The sequence below is a fragment of the Nuphar pumila genome, chromosome 7 (genome assembly GCF_984573655.1).
Source record: "Nuphar pumila chromosome 7, dmNupPumi1.hap1.1, whole genome shotgun sequence".
NCBI lineage: Eukaryota > Viridiplantae > Streptophyta > Magnoliopsida > Nymphaeales > Nymphaeaceae > Nuphar > Nuphar pumila.
The window spans coordinates 59,657,280-59,670,496 of record NC_143255.1 but is presented as its reverse complement, the minus strand read 5'-3'; the positions used below and the strand labels follow the sequence as shown (position 1 = coordinate 59,670,496).

The 13,217-nt window shown below is 35.5% G+C and overlaps 1 protein-coding gene across 2 annotated transcripts; it reads right to left on the bottom strand.

Moving 5' to 3' along the window:
- Positions 1-356: 356 nt before the first annotated feature.
- Positions 357-12,785, bottom strand: MIA40 (Cox19-like CHCH family protein). 2 transcript variants are annotated; one of them, XM_090014463.1, is made up of 5 exons: positions 12,448-12,785; positions 10,287-10,318; positions 9,701-9,826; positions 1,045-1,159; positions 357-562 (listed from the first exon to the last, which is right to left on the bottom strand). In XM_090014463.1, the coding sequence occupies exons 1-5, from the start codon at positions 12,551-12,553 to the stop codon at positions 540-542; spliced, it is 402 nt and encodes a 133-aa protein (XP_089870589.1). In that variant the 5' UTR covers positions 12,554-12,785; the 3' UTR covers positions 357-539. The 2 variants fall into 2 exon arrangements, with proteins under 2 accessions (XP_089870589.1, XP_089870588.1); XM_090014462.1 differs by lacking the exon at positions 357-562 and having other exon boundaries at positions 673-1,159; positions 12,448-12,703.
- Positions 12,786-13,217: the final 432 nt, after the last annotated feature.

Below are 13,217 nucleotides of genomic sequence, written 5' to 3'. Positions count from 1 at the left end.
CATTATGGGACTCATGCAATATGTGATGTGAACCACCGGCCAATCACATCCACTCAGGCTTCCTATCGTGGATGAAGAGAATCACTTCAACCCATTGGAAGAGGTATCATGCACTCTGAGCTCATCTCCTTAGACGAAATCTAGAAAGGTTACTCTGATGAAAATTGTCGAAATCAGCAGAAAATCAGAATTTGCAATAACTACAGAAAATAACAGCAGCCCTGTACCAAATTCAAATGGCTCGCTATGGGCTCATATGAATACCCACGGGCAAAAAAAGTTGTTCATCGCCGTAGCTCTTCTGTGGGTGCTTCCCTAAAGCAATGAAGCACCCAACAGCAGATATATTTCTCTTCCAAACAAATAGCTTTTCTTTTTATACCATTCAACTTTCATCAGTGCAAGAGTTTTAATTAATATCGCCATACAACATGCCAAAAGAATTTAGATAGACGAGACGGCAGTACAGCATGAGCTATTATCAGCCCATGTCCATACTCATGCAATTGCCGACTTTCTGCTTTTGCTATCCCTTTCAATCAACTCTCTTCCCTTTTGCCTACTGCTAGAGAGAAAAGTCAAACATCAATAGAACTATATGAACGAGAAGAAGAGATCAAAGTGCAAAGACAAATACATTCAAACAAAATGATACAAAAACAATGCTGATTATGAGTTGGTTAATGTTACTTTTTTTCAGTAGGAAAACAGTTGTTGCTAGTATCTAGTAGTATGCTAGGACACCACAAGATTATGCAATATACAGTTCATTCACTTCACATTTAAGGGCACCTGTGGATCAGCAGTTAAGGAAATGTCATATGCTATGAAGTGGAAGTGCAACAGCTATTGCAGTACATGCTGCGATTCCACTATCAGGCAGAACGGGCATTCAGCAGCAGATGTTTTCAATAACCATTAGCCCCAAATTGAACCAATCCAAGCACACGTTATTACATGCAAAGAATATTCTGTAATGATTGATCCCCATAACAAGCAATACAATTTTTGACCGGGTCTTGCAATCTGAGTTCACATACATACTTGTCTTAGAATCTTCTTGGTATTCATCTTCCTCCAAAATATTCTCACCAAATGCACCGGGGTTTTCTTTGATGCAGTTCTGTAAAGCTAAAAATGGTTGTATGCAATCGGAGCCCTGTGAAGCAAATACACCACTAATTTGTGTCAAATTAACAACTTCCCTTTCTTAAGCCAAACTAGTCAGCAATAAACTGCAGGTAATAACATGTACACAAGCAGATGCACATATTTCCGCATGGGCACAAGCATGTAAACTGCATCAGCATACACAGGCATATGAATGCAACAGATGCACACAAGAGAGAATCATCGTGAAGATATAGTGTGTGATATGCTTATAAGAGGTCATACCTTTGAAAAAGTCACTTCCCATCATCCCAAGAATTCAATACTGCAAGAATCACCTTATATACAAAGGCTGATTTGATCTACTAGAGTCAAGCCTCACTTACAACCATTGAGAGAGTAAGCACAACATGCAACTGTTTCCCTTTGATGCCCTTCTTTCATGATACGGTAAAAAAAATGTAAGCAAGAAAATCTTATCACATTAGCCATGAGGGGTATTTTTGGTATTTGAGTTATATTCATTGTTGTATCACAATTGTAATTTCCACTTGTTTTTGTATTACTTTTGAGACACCACGAAGGTGGCGTATGTGGTTGTTTGTGTATATATGAAGCTTATGCCTCATTGTGCTTTTCGAGAGAGGATGAATGTACATAGGGTGTGTGCTTGAGTGTTAAAATATGTGTACTCGTACACATATATGTATGTTGAAATATAATCCTTAAATGTACATATATATATTTATATATATATAAAGATACGTATACATATATATATATATATATATGTATACGTGTCTATATATATATATATATATTCTCTTCCTAAAATACCCTCAAGGGTATTCTTGTAATTTGTCATTTTACGCATATTCCAATTGGAATATGCATTGTAATATTTCTTTTATTTTCTGTTTTTTTATTTTTGTTTTTCGTATTCGTACCATATTGGGGGCCTCCCAATAGAGACGTTGGGAGCCCCCAACGGTCACAAATGTGACCGTTGGGGGCTCTCCAACGTCTCCTTTGGGAGCCCCCAAGGTGGTCCCTTTTTGTGCTTATAAATAGGGGTTTTCCCCTTTGTATTCTTCACTCCAATAAGGAGCTTTTGCTCCATGTAATGGGTGTTACACCCTTATTTTCTTCAATGATATTAACTTATGCCTTATAGGCATTTTTGCCCATTTGTGGGTTTATGTGTTAGCACATTATGTGCTTGTGTTTTCCCTTTAGTGGGTATATTTGCACTTCATGTGCATGTGTATTGGTTCATTATTGAACCCAATATATTCAAAGCCGCTTCTTTACATGGTATCAGAGCAAGGTTACGATGGGGTTGTCTCGTGGTGCAACGGAAAGCGTAGTGCTCAAGAAATGGTGAAGTATTCATTGTTCCTCTCCTTTTTAGAAGTTTTCGGTATGTATCTCTTTTCTTAACATATTATGCATTATGAAACTATTTTTCTTGCACATTTAGTGTTTTTGATAGTTGAATCATTTCCTTTCACATTTCGCGTGTTCGTATATTTTAAAATATCTCCTTTTAAATTTGGTAAATTTGTTTATTATAATTCTTGGTTATATATTTATCGATTCCTCATCACATATAATAGTAATTTATGTTTTGCAAATTTGTTTTTCAATTATGTGAGATTTATGATTTTTTCATAAGAATTTCGTGATTAACCTATAAGTTAACTTTTTATATAATTTCTTGCTAAATTAATGATCTTTGCTTAAAAACTCTTGTGTATGGTTTTTAGTGCATTTTTTTGTGATAACTTATATAATTCTTGTATAAGTTAATGATCTTTGCTAAATTTTTGATATAATTCTTGTATGAGAATTTCTCACATCTAAATCTTTGTAATTTACTTTTTTATGAACCCTAAGTAGTTCTTGTTAATGATAAATATTTATGAACTCCTAAAAGTCTCTCAATGGTTTTGGTTTATTTAAAGAATTTTGAAAAATTATTTGTGATAAATATGTTGTATGAACCATTGTGTTCATTAGGAAAGATCTTTTAAAAATCTTCTCACACTATATAGAATGCATAGTGTATCTATTGCATCCTTTGGTATAAAAGATTTCATTAATTTTTTATTTTTCTTCTAATGATGCAACTTTATAAACATGTTTGTTTGTATTTTTCACATAAGGTTTCAAAACCTCTTGATTGTATCTCTAAGGATGCCTACATTGACCATAATATGGTCTTTGTCTTAAATTGCATTTATCAAGCATATAATTGCATAATTAAAGCTTGAGAGACTCAAGCATTTGTTCCTTTTTATGAAATACATGCATTATTGCATGTTTGCCTTTATTACGCTTTTTGCGTATTTTGTTCAAGTGATTGTGAAAGTGTCTTCGTACACTTCTTTTATAAAATATTTATGCTTATATGTGTATTGTCTATTCATAGACATTTTCACATGGTACTCTCTTTTCAATAAAGAGATGTTTTTATTGCCTTCTTTAGGGCTTGTGTTTGTTTTTATCCCTTAATGGACTTGTAAAATTGTTTCTTTTAGCATTATAAATGCTTCCGCAATATCTTGGTACATGTTGTCCTAAATTTGTACATTTAAGATTATTGTCATTTTACATCTTGGTATACATATAATTGCAAATTATAAAGGCTTGATTTGTTTCTTGAATTATTCCAATTCCTTTCTCACACATGACATAGCTTAAATATTTCATGTTGTGTTTATTAAGTCTTTTTATAATGATTATGATTGAACATAATTTCGTATATATGCAACATTATTGTTATATGGCATATTGTTGTGATTAATTATGTTGGACCTTTGAGTCCGGCCCTCTTTGTAAAATCACATATTTGGAAAATGTTTTCCCTAAGAGTTTATTGCCCTTTTATGGCATTTATCTTCTATCCATCACAAGGTATATGATGCATCAATCTTTTTTTATGGCCCTATTGTTATATTAGAGATAATTGTTAAGGTGAGTTATGAGCACCTTGTGTTATGTCATTTTAGATTGTCCACTTGCCATATTATAGATGGTGGTTGAGGTGAGTTATGGGCACCTTGGGACTCTAGAATGATTTGGTATATGATCTTTAATTATGAGTGTGTCACTCGTTTGATTTTGGCCATTGATCTTATGGATGCTCTTATTTATATATGTGATAGAAATATGGTGTTTTGAAACCTTAAATGTTTTAAGGTATATTAAAATCAAGGTTTTAGGGATTATTGCCCAACCTTTTATTGTTTATGAAACTTATGAGTGCATTTGCACATTTGTGATTTCGTGCTTTTGTGCACAAGTGTTCTTGGTGTGCGTATGTTCACACATTTATTCTCAAGAATATTGTTCTATCGGTTGTAGTATCTTGTTGAAGATACTTTTACATAGTTTATTCCAAAATATGGGTATTCTTTTTTGAAAAATATTGTTCTATTGATTCAAGGTTTTATTTATATGTTTGTCATTACAAGTTTTATTGTCTCAAAAGTCTTCTCCTTTTATAACTCATATCTAAGTGTCATCATATGTAGACAAGAATTTTATTACACCTTTGTGTGTTGGTAGCTCTTTGTTGGCTTTTGTTCTCTTGGTCTAGTAGTTAAACACACTTGTCTTGAGTGTTATTATATGTAGACAAGGCACGTTGATTCACACCATGATGTGTGATTTTAGTCCATGTTGACATTTGTGTCCTTGTTCTAGTCGCTGAGATGTATGTCCATGATTGGCTTCTTTCACTCAATTCAAGTGTCATTTTATGTAGACAAGAGATGTATTGTGTTTTTAGCCCATGGTTGGCTTGATACTCTTATTCTAGTAGTTGAACATACTTGGTCTTGAGTGTATTTTTACGTAGACAAGAGATACTTTTGGTCCATGTTGGCGTGTATTCTCTTGTTCTTATCGTTGATGCACTCATTTCAAGTATTATTATATGTAGACAAGAGGTTCTTTTGCACATCTTTGTGTGTGTTATTTGACCTTTAATGGCATTATATTTATATTTTTTATCTAGTAGCTTATACACTTGATTTATGGGGTTTGGAGGACTAATGAGGTATTTGCTTGTAGTGGATGAACTATTGTTGAAAGTTATGAAATTACATTTATTTTTTGCTTTCTTTTTACAAGTGAATCATATCTTTGATATGCATATTTTAAATCAAATCAATATTTTGGCATTTAATCTATATATTAAGTGCTTATGGTTTTTTGGTCACTTTTTGATATGCAAAATGAGCTTTTTTGTCATTTGAGTGAGATTTTCCTAAAAGTGTGAGTTTTCTACTCAAATAACACTCATTATTTTGCCTCTTAAATGAATTTAAAATCTTTTTGAAATCTTGTGCTTCATACACTCTTTTTATGCTCTTGAAGCATTTCCCTCTTGAAATCGCTTTCAAAGGAATTGCTAAAATCAATAACCCTTGTCTTTCTATATGTTTGGAGTATGTTCATTAATGTTTCTTTTAAGTGTTGATTCTTTTCATGATAGTATATGCATATGCTCATTTTGGCCTTTTAGGCCCTCATTCAATGAAGTTTATATAACTTATGCCTCTTCGTAGGCTTCTTGTGGTGTCCCTTAGTGGACCATTGTGTTATTCCCCATTATGGGGTTGTGTTTGTCCAATGTTGGACCTTATGAATGCGTTATGCATTTTTGTAATTTGTTTCCGCCCACTATTTAACATGATATATGATTTTGAAACCTTGGTTTTCTAAATTTTCTTTTCATGCTAAAGTAATTATCCTATCCTGTGCTTCAAATTTCTATGCATAAGTTATAATTTTGCACCTTGTTAGGAATGTTCCATTTGAGTAAAGTGCAAAGATATTTTTTACTTGTTCTTTGTTGTTATTCCACAGGATCTTGGAGATAGGATAAAAAGAAGTACCCTGGATGGATCGGGAAATGTGTTCACCATTAGAAGACAATTGGAGGAAGGCATTTTCAAGTTTCAATAGCATCCTTACCAAAGCCTCTTGGAGTCTTGCCCTTTTTTCAATCTTTTCGTTTCCCCGCAAAGATTGAGGGGGGGTGTTAAAATATGTGTACTCGTACACATATATGTATGTTGAAATATAATCCTTAAATGTACATATATATATATATATATATTTATATATATATATATATAAAGATATGTATACATATATATATCTATACGTATCACTATAGCCCTTTCCTATTTGCGATAGTGATGGATGAGCTTACGAGATCAATTCAAGAAAATGTACCGTGGTGTATGTTGTTTGCTGATGATATTGTTTTGATTGATGAGTCTAGAGCTGGGGTTAATGCTAAGTTAGAATTATGGAGACAGACATTGGAAGCTAGAGGTTTTAAGTTGAGTAAGAGTAAGACTGAATATATGGAATGTCGGTTTAGTAAGCAACGAAGTAGTGATGGGAGTGTAGTGAAGCTTGGTGAGCAAGAAATACCGGTGAATGATTATTTCAAATATTTGGGATCCATCATTCAAAAGTATGGAGAAATTGATGGAGATGTAAATCATAGGATAAAGGTTGGGTGGATGAAATGGAAAAGTGCAACTGGAGTGTTGTGCGATCGTAGAATGCCATTGCGGTTGAAGGGAAAGTTTTATAGGACGACTATTAGACACGCTTTACTATATGGTACGGAATGTTGGGCTGCCAAGAGACATCATATTCAAAAAATGAGTGTAGCTGAGATGCGGATGCTTAGATGGATGTGTGGTAATACAATAAAAGATAAGATTCAGAACGAGGAGATACGTAAGAAGGTAGGTGTTGCACCCATTGAAAATAAGATGTGAGAGAATCGTTTACGGTGGTTTGGACATATTCGGCGAAGGCCTAATGATGCTCCAGTTAGAAGGTTGGAGAAATGGGAAAATATATTAGTTAAAAGAGGTCGGGGTAGGCCTAGGAAGACTTGGATGGAGATGATAGGAAAGGATATGAATGCTTTGAACCTCACCGAGGACATGGCATTGGATAGAAATGATTGGAGGAAAAGGATTCTTGTGGAAGACCCAAAATGAATTTCTTTTTTGGTTCATATCGCTGACCCCAATTGTTTTGGGATGAAGGCGTAGTTGTTGTTGTTGTTGTTGTATATATATATATATATTTCTCTTCCTAAAATACCCTCAAGGGTATTCTTGTAATTTGTCATTTTACGCATATTCCAATTGGAATATGCATTGTAATATTTCTTTTATTTTATGTTTTTTTATTTTTGTTTTTCGTATTCGTACCATATTGGGGGCCTAGAGACGTTGGGAGCCCCCAACGGTCACAAATGTGACCGTTGGGGGCTCTCCAACGTCTCCTTTGGGAGCCCCCAAGGTGGTCCCTTTTTGTGCTTATAAATAGGGGCTTTCCCCTTTGTATTCTTCACTCCTATAAGGAGCTTTTGCTCCATGTAATGGGTGTTACACCCTTATTTTCTTCAATGATATTAACTTATGCCTTATAGGCATTTTTGCCCCTTTGTGGGTTGATGTGTTAGCACATTATGTGCTTGTGTTTTACATTTAGTGGGTATATTTGCACTTCATGTGCATGTGTATTGGTTCATTATTGAACCCAATATATTCAAAGCCGCTTCTTTACATGGTAATTTCCACTTGTTTTTGTATTACTGTTGAGACACCACGAAGGTGGCGTATGTGGCTGTTTGTGTATATATGAAGCTTATGCCTCATTGTGCTTTTCGAGAGAGGATGAATGTACATAGGGTATGTGCTTGAGTGTCGTAGTGAGGTTATTTGTAATTTTTATATTTTTTATCATCAATAAAATTATTATTTATTTTATTTATTGGTGTTCTTGTGCATGTATGAATATGTCACCATTTACTCTTGGCAAAATGTATTATGTTTATGCTTTAATCCTTTTTTATTTTTCATTTGGTGACATCTTGGGTTCTGTGCCATTTCATGACAAATTAAAGCCGAGATATTTCCATTTTAAACTTTTATTACTATGGTAGTAAGAAAGACACCAGAAAGTTTATGTAATATCAGAGTCACTTTCAACAGAAGTACTAGATTATACACAATCCAACTCTAAAAAATGGCACTAATGAGACAAAACTCGAGCAGCAAATCCAACAAATCCAACCAGAAATCACCAAAGAGAAAAGGCCAGAAATTTCCAAAAAAATTAATAAGTCCTCCAAAATTGCCCAGGAATCATACACTTTGTCCTTAAATTCATCTAACATTCTAGTGGATACAATGTACCTTTAACCAAAATCCCCCTTCAATCTCCCAGTCATTAAGGGGAAGGGTGCTGTCAAGTTTTCCTCTGTGGTTGGAGTGAAAATTGATGGTTTGGAAGCTTCAAATCTTTTCTGTATGGCTTTCTACAGTCTTCAAACTGTGTTATAACTATAAGCCCTCCTCCATGCAAAATCGTGCTCTGATGAAGAGAATCCATGGAGGGTTTTCAATCTTCATTTATTCATTTAGGGTTTTATGAATAAATAACTCTTAAAAGAGTTGAGACTTGTGTTTTAAGTACTGTGGATCAAATTGCTCATCAAATTGCTCGTATACAAAACCCTCTACAACTACTAAAAACCACTAAAATGACACCAGTTCCCTGTACATAGACACAGTGACGAAAATATCCCTACAGTACCTACAGCATCTACACATACAATGATCAATGATGTAATATACAAGCAATACACACACACTTTCACAGGGTCCATAACAGACCAAGCAAAGACAGGTTTGGGTTTACAACACAAAAACTGATGAGATTTTAGATCAGGCTTTTATTTGGTAGCTGACCTAGCCATCAGGTCACGTTGGTTCTGAACACGTTGACTCCTTAGTTAATTGGTTCTATTGACAGATTTACACCCACTAGCTGACCTAGCCATCAAGTCAGGTTAGTTCTGAACAAGTTGGCTCCTTAGTTAAGATTGGTCAGAACCCAAAAATTTACACCCCATAGTTAGTTTTCAAACCATCCAAGATTCTGGGATCAAGTCGTCAACTCATCATATCCATTCTTATCAAACTAGAAAGAAGTCAAATCCAATACAGCTTTAAATACATGATGGTTTATTCCAACACTCTGCTGCATGTTCATGAGGCACCCACTAGCCGATTTCCCTACATTTAAATTCCACCATATTGTTTGTCTACATCAAAAGAAGGATCAATGTCACATCATATACCACATTCAAAAACAAAAAGCTTTGGCTGCCATAAGGAAGCATCTAAGAAGCCCAAGGCAAAAAGTTATCACTACGGGCAATGCATATAATCCTCACATCCAAGCATCAAGGTTTACTTGCTTAACTACAGGGTTATCAACCAACAAGTCTATTCTGTAAACCAGGAAATGATCTTTCAAAATCAAGGGAATAGATATAGAACAAACAGGAATATGTTCATGTCAGAAACCAATGCAACTCAAGCTTCCGTTGGTTAGTCATAAACATAACCGGAAATGAACTTAAAATTCAAAATAGTAATTGCAGAAAAATATGTGAACAGTAGCTCGTGGAGTCATGCACTCATCATCTGCTGTCACATGTATCTACAAGAAAACAGATATTTTAACAAAAGTTTGTTACCTTTTCTTCGGAAATGCTCTTCATAAAACAAAGAAACGCCTCTGAAAATTGCCTTCCACAAGGCCCATTTCGCAGTTCAGCAACACATGGGCAGTCTAGGGCTTTCTGTGCTCTCATTTCCAAAGACTGGAAACAAAATTTAAGAGTTACAAAACATTACCGCAAGTAGCTGTTGCAGCTGTTCCACCTATAGGTCAGATCTAATAAAGTGAACTATGCTTCAGGTAGGATCCTGGCATATTGCTCAACAAACAGTTAAAAGCATTAGCAAAATGTGAAATGGATCTCATTGATCCTGTAACAGAAGTATAACATATACAACCAAAGTTCATTTGGATCTGAGTGGATACCGCCAGATAGGTTTTGAGTCAGACTCCAACATGAAAAATGGTCTTTTCTATATATAGGGCAGTAAAAAGAAAGAAAAAAGTGCTAGATACAGGTCAAATGGTTGACCAGACCCACTTTCACCCCTTATGCAGCATTGCCATAACATAAATGCTTGAGGTGATAAATGGAAAATAACAAATGGATTATCCCGAGTTTGGAAGGAACCATAACAAACTCAACACCACCAGGTACCGACCTCATTCTCATCACCACCGAAAGCTGTTGCTTCTGGGAGGGGAAAAAAGAAGAATTTGTAAATGCATCAGACATTTCCAATTTGATGTCAAAAAAAAAAAAAGGAAAGCATATATCAAGTATTTGAACACATTATCCAGGAACAAAATGTTGTGCATGACTACATGTTACATGAAGTCAATGGTAAACTCTGGCAGGAAAATACATGTAGATCATGACAAATACAAGATAACCATTTTCATTTATGATAGTTTGATAACGAAGAATGAATGCAGATGATGACATGGCAAGTGATAAGAAATTGAAAAACCAAAAAAAAAAAACAATGCCAACAAGAATCCTCAAGGGAAAATCAATCATAATTGCAACTCATCATCGTCTCAATCGTTGATACTAACCAACAGCTAAAGAATAGAGGAAACAGATTTCATATATTTTTTCATTTTCGTGGATTGTATTGCTGAGGAGAAATTAACCATTAAAAATTCTCGAAACAGTTTGCAACTAAAGAGTGAAGTAATTTGTGATGTAGAAGATAATTTGCTAGAATAGCCATCAAGCAAGAGGAAGCAACTTTTCCCCAAAGAAAATGAGCAAAAGTACGCTTCTCTAAATGGTAGAGGACATATTGTGCAAAGAACTGCAATAAACACAATTAACATGCCTGACTTTAGGAAATGGAAATCGAAACATTTCATAATTACATGAGATAGAAAAATGCCAATTCTAATAAACGGATGAGAAAAGTGCATCCTTGGGTAAGCAGCGAATGTCCGTTCCTCTTTTCTCCACAAAAGATGAACTTCATACTTTGTTATCTCACAAACCAAAAACTCTTAGGCCATTACTAAAATCACATCTTTTATTTTCCTTACAATAAGCTAATTTCACTGAATATGTCTTATATGAAAATTTTCACTCAATATCAAAGAACCTATACCTTTCCTTAGAATAAACTATTAATTCCATTTTCCTTAATGAAGTATTAATTTAATTAACTGTCATGTTCCACCCTCTTTCTTCTAACTCGAGGTATATTAAGTCACAAAATTAGGCCCTTAAATCGGCTAGAATCACAAGAAACTGCCATGTTCCAGCCTCTTTCTTCTAACTTGAGGTGTAGCCCTTTCCACACTTGTGGCAGTACTCATTTTGGTCCAAATAGGCCGCTCCAATGGTCAACCTTTTCAGAAATTAAACCCTAACTCTAAGTCATTGACACTAAATGGTAATATGAAAGCTGTAATAAAAAGCTCAATGAGAAATGAAATATGCTTTTTCTATAACCATGATGAAAATATCAGTTATATCTTAGTGATCCAGCTGTCTAGTTGGGCAACCCACTGAAATGAGGAAATTATTTTACCCATTTTTTGCTACATGTACAAAACTTTGGATCCAACATCGATCCACCAAATGGATCCAACTTCAGATAAAATCCAAGATGGGAAAGACGCCATTTGGATGAGGACTCCTACAGATAATAGGATAACAGAAAGGCTGGAATGTGATGAGGAAAATGAGAAGTTAATCAAAGATAAAAATGACGCCATTTGGGTGAGGACTCCTACAGCTAATAGGACAACATCAAGGCTGGATTGTGATAAGAAAAATGAGAAGTTAGTTCCTATGATCAAGGAGATCATTAAGAAAACTAAATCCAAAATATGTAACCCATCTTGATTATTATACATGAACCTCTCATCTCTGAAAACCGTAGGGAGAGATAGAGAGAGAAATTTCCATTGCTCGTGGATGTAGACCCTTCCCTGGGTAGAACCACGTTATATTCTGTTCTCGTGTGTGCGTGTGGAATCTGTGGTACCATTTGCAGATAGAATCAAATACATGGTACCCATTATTTGTTTTAATAAGGGCTTTTTAGCTGATTTGTTCCAAGGTTACAGTTAAAAAAGAAGAATCCTTAAACAACACAACCAATACATTAACGTCATCCACCACACTAGATCGATCACCAAAAGCCCAAATGTATGCAATCAAAGACAAACTTAAAAATAATGAGCATCCCATTGAATGAGATACCAATAAAGCTAAAGAAAACAAGAGATGACACGTGAATCAGATCATGATGTTGAACAGTAGAGGCGGAAGAAAGGAGAGCGAGGGAAAGGACGGGATGGAAGACGTGAAAAGCAGCCAACCTTCCACAAGAGCTTCCATGGTATGCGGCCGATCGTTCCGGGCGGGAGGCTCGGTCTTCTCGTTGCTTTGATGCTCCGGGGGTGTCGTGCTCAGGGTCTGGCCCATCGGATCGGAAGAGGGAGGGATGAAGGAATGAACGGTGGAGATCTCTCAGGCGAAGACTGAAAGCCTGGAGAGAAGGAGGAGAAGGCTTCCGCTCGCCCGATGACCGACGCAACTAGTGGAGGTTCCGCCCATCCCCATTGCTCTCAGTGTTTACCGGCAGCGGAAAGAAAAAATAGGTGCCGTGAGAAATTACGCGAGCGAGCTTCCTCCACTGACCATTCTTCTATTCTACGCGCGGCGCTGCGGCTGAGGTTGCACAGACTTAAGTACTCAGAAAAGAACAAAAATGGCCTTAATTGAAAAAAAAAAAACTACCGTTCGAGAAAAGGACAAAAATATTTTTAATCTAAGAAGTCGAAGATGTTAACTCTTGTTTTAGCCGTAATCAGTCAGCGCAACCTATGATATCGTCTCGAGTTCAGGTTTTTGTCTCGTTTTTTAGGTTGTGTTACAACACATTGTTGTCTTCTCGTTTCTGCCTTATGCTACAAAACATTCTCGGGTTTGCGATCGACTGATTCGATCATTGATGAGCATCATAAAGGTATTTGTCGGCCATCTTTTTTTACAGTCTTCTCTTGTTTTCATTGTTGTTAGGCAATATGAAAGAAAGCAATGACGCACAAACATTCCAACAAGTGTCATTAAGGCATCGTGAGTATCT

Bases quoted from the DNA above. Each gene is read 5' to 3' on its own strand.
- MIA40 (XM_090014462.1), bottom strand. From the start codon at position 12,553: ATGGGCCAGACCCTGAGCACGACACCCCCGGAGCATCAAAGCAACGAG. The intron at 10,319-12,447 runs GTTGGCTGCTTT...TTCCCCTCCCAG, and splicing joins CATGGAAGCTCTTGTGGAAG to AAGCAACAGCTTTCGGTGGT. The intron at 9,827-10,286 runs GTCGGTACCTGG...TTTTGTTTCCAG, and splicing joins TCGGTGGTGATGAGAATGAG to TCTTTGGAAATGAGAGCACA.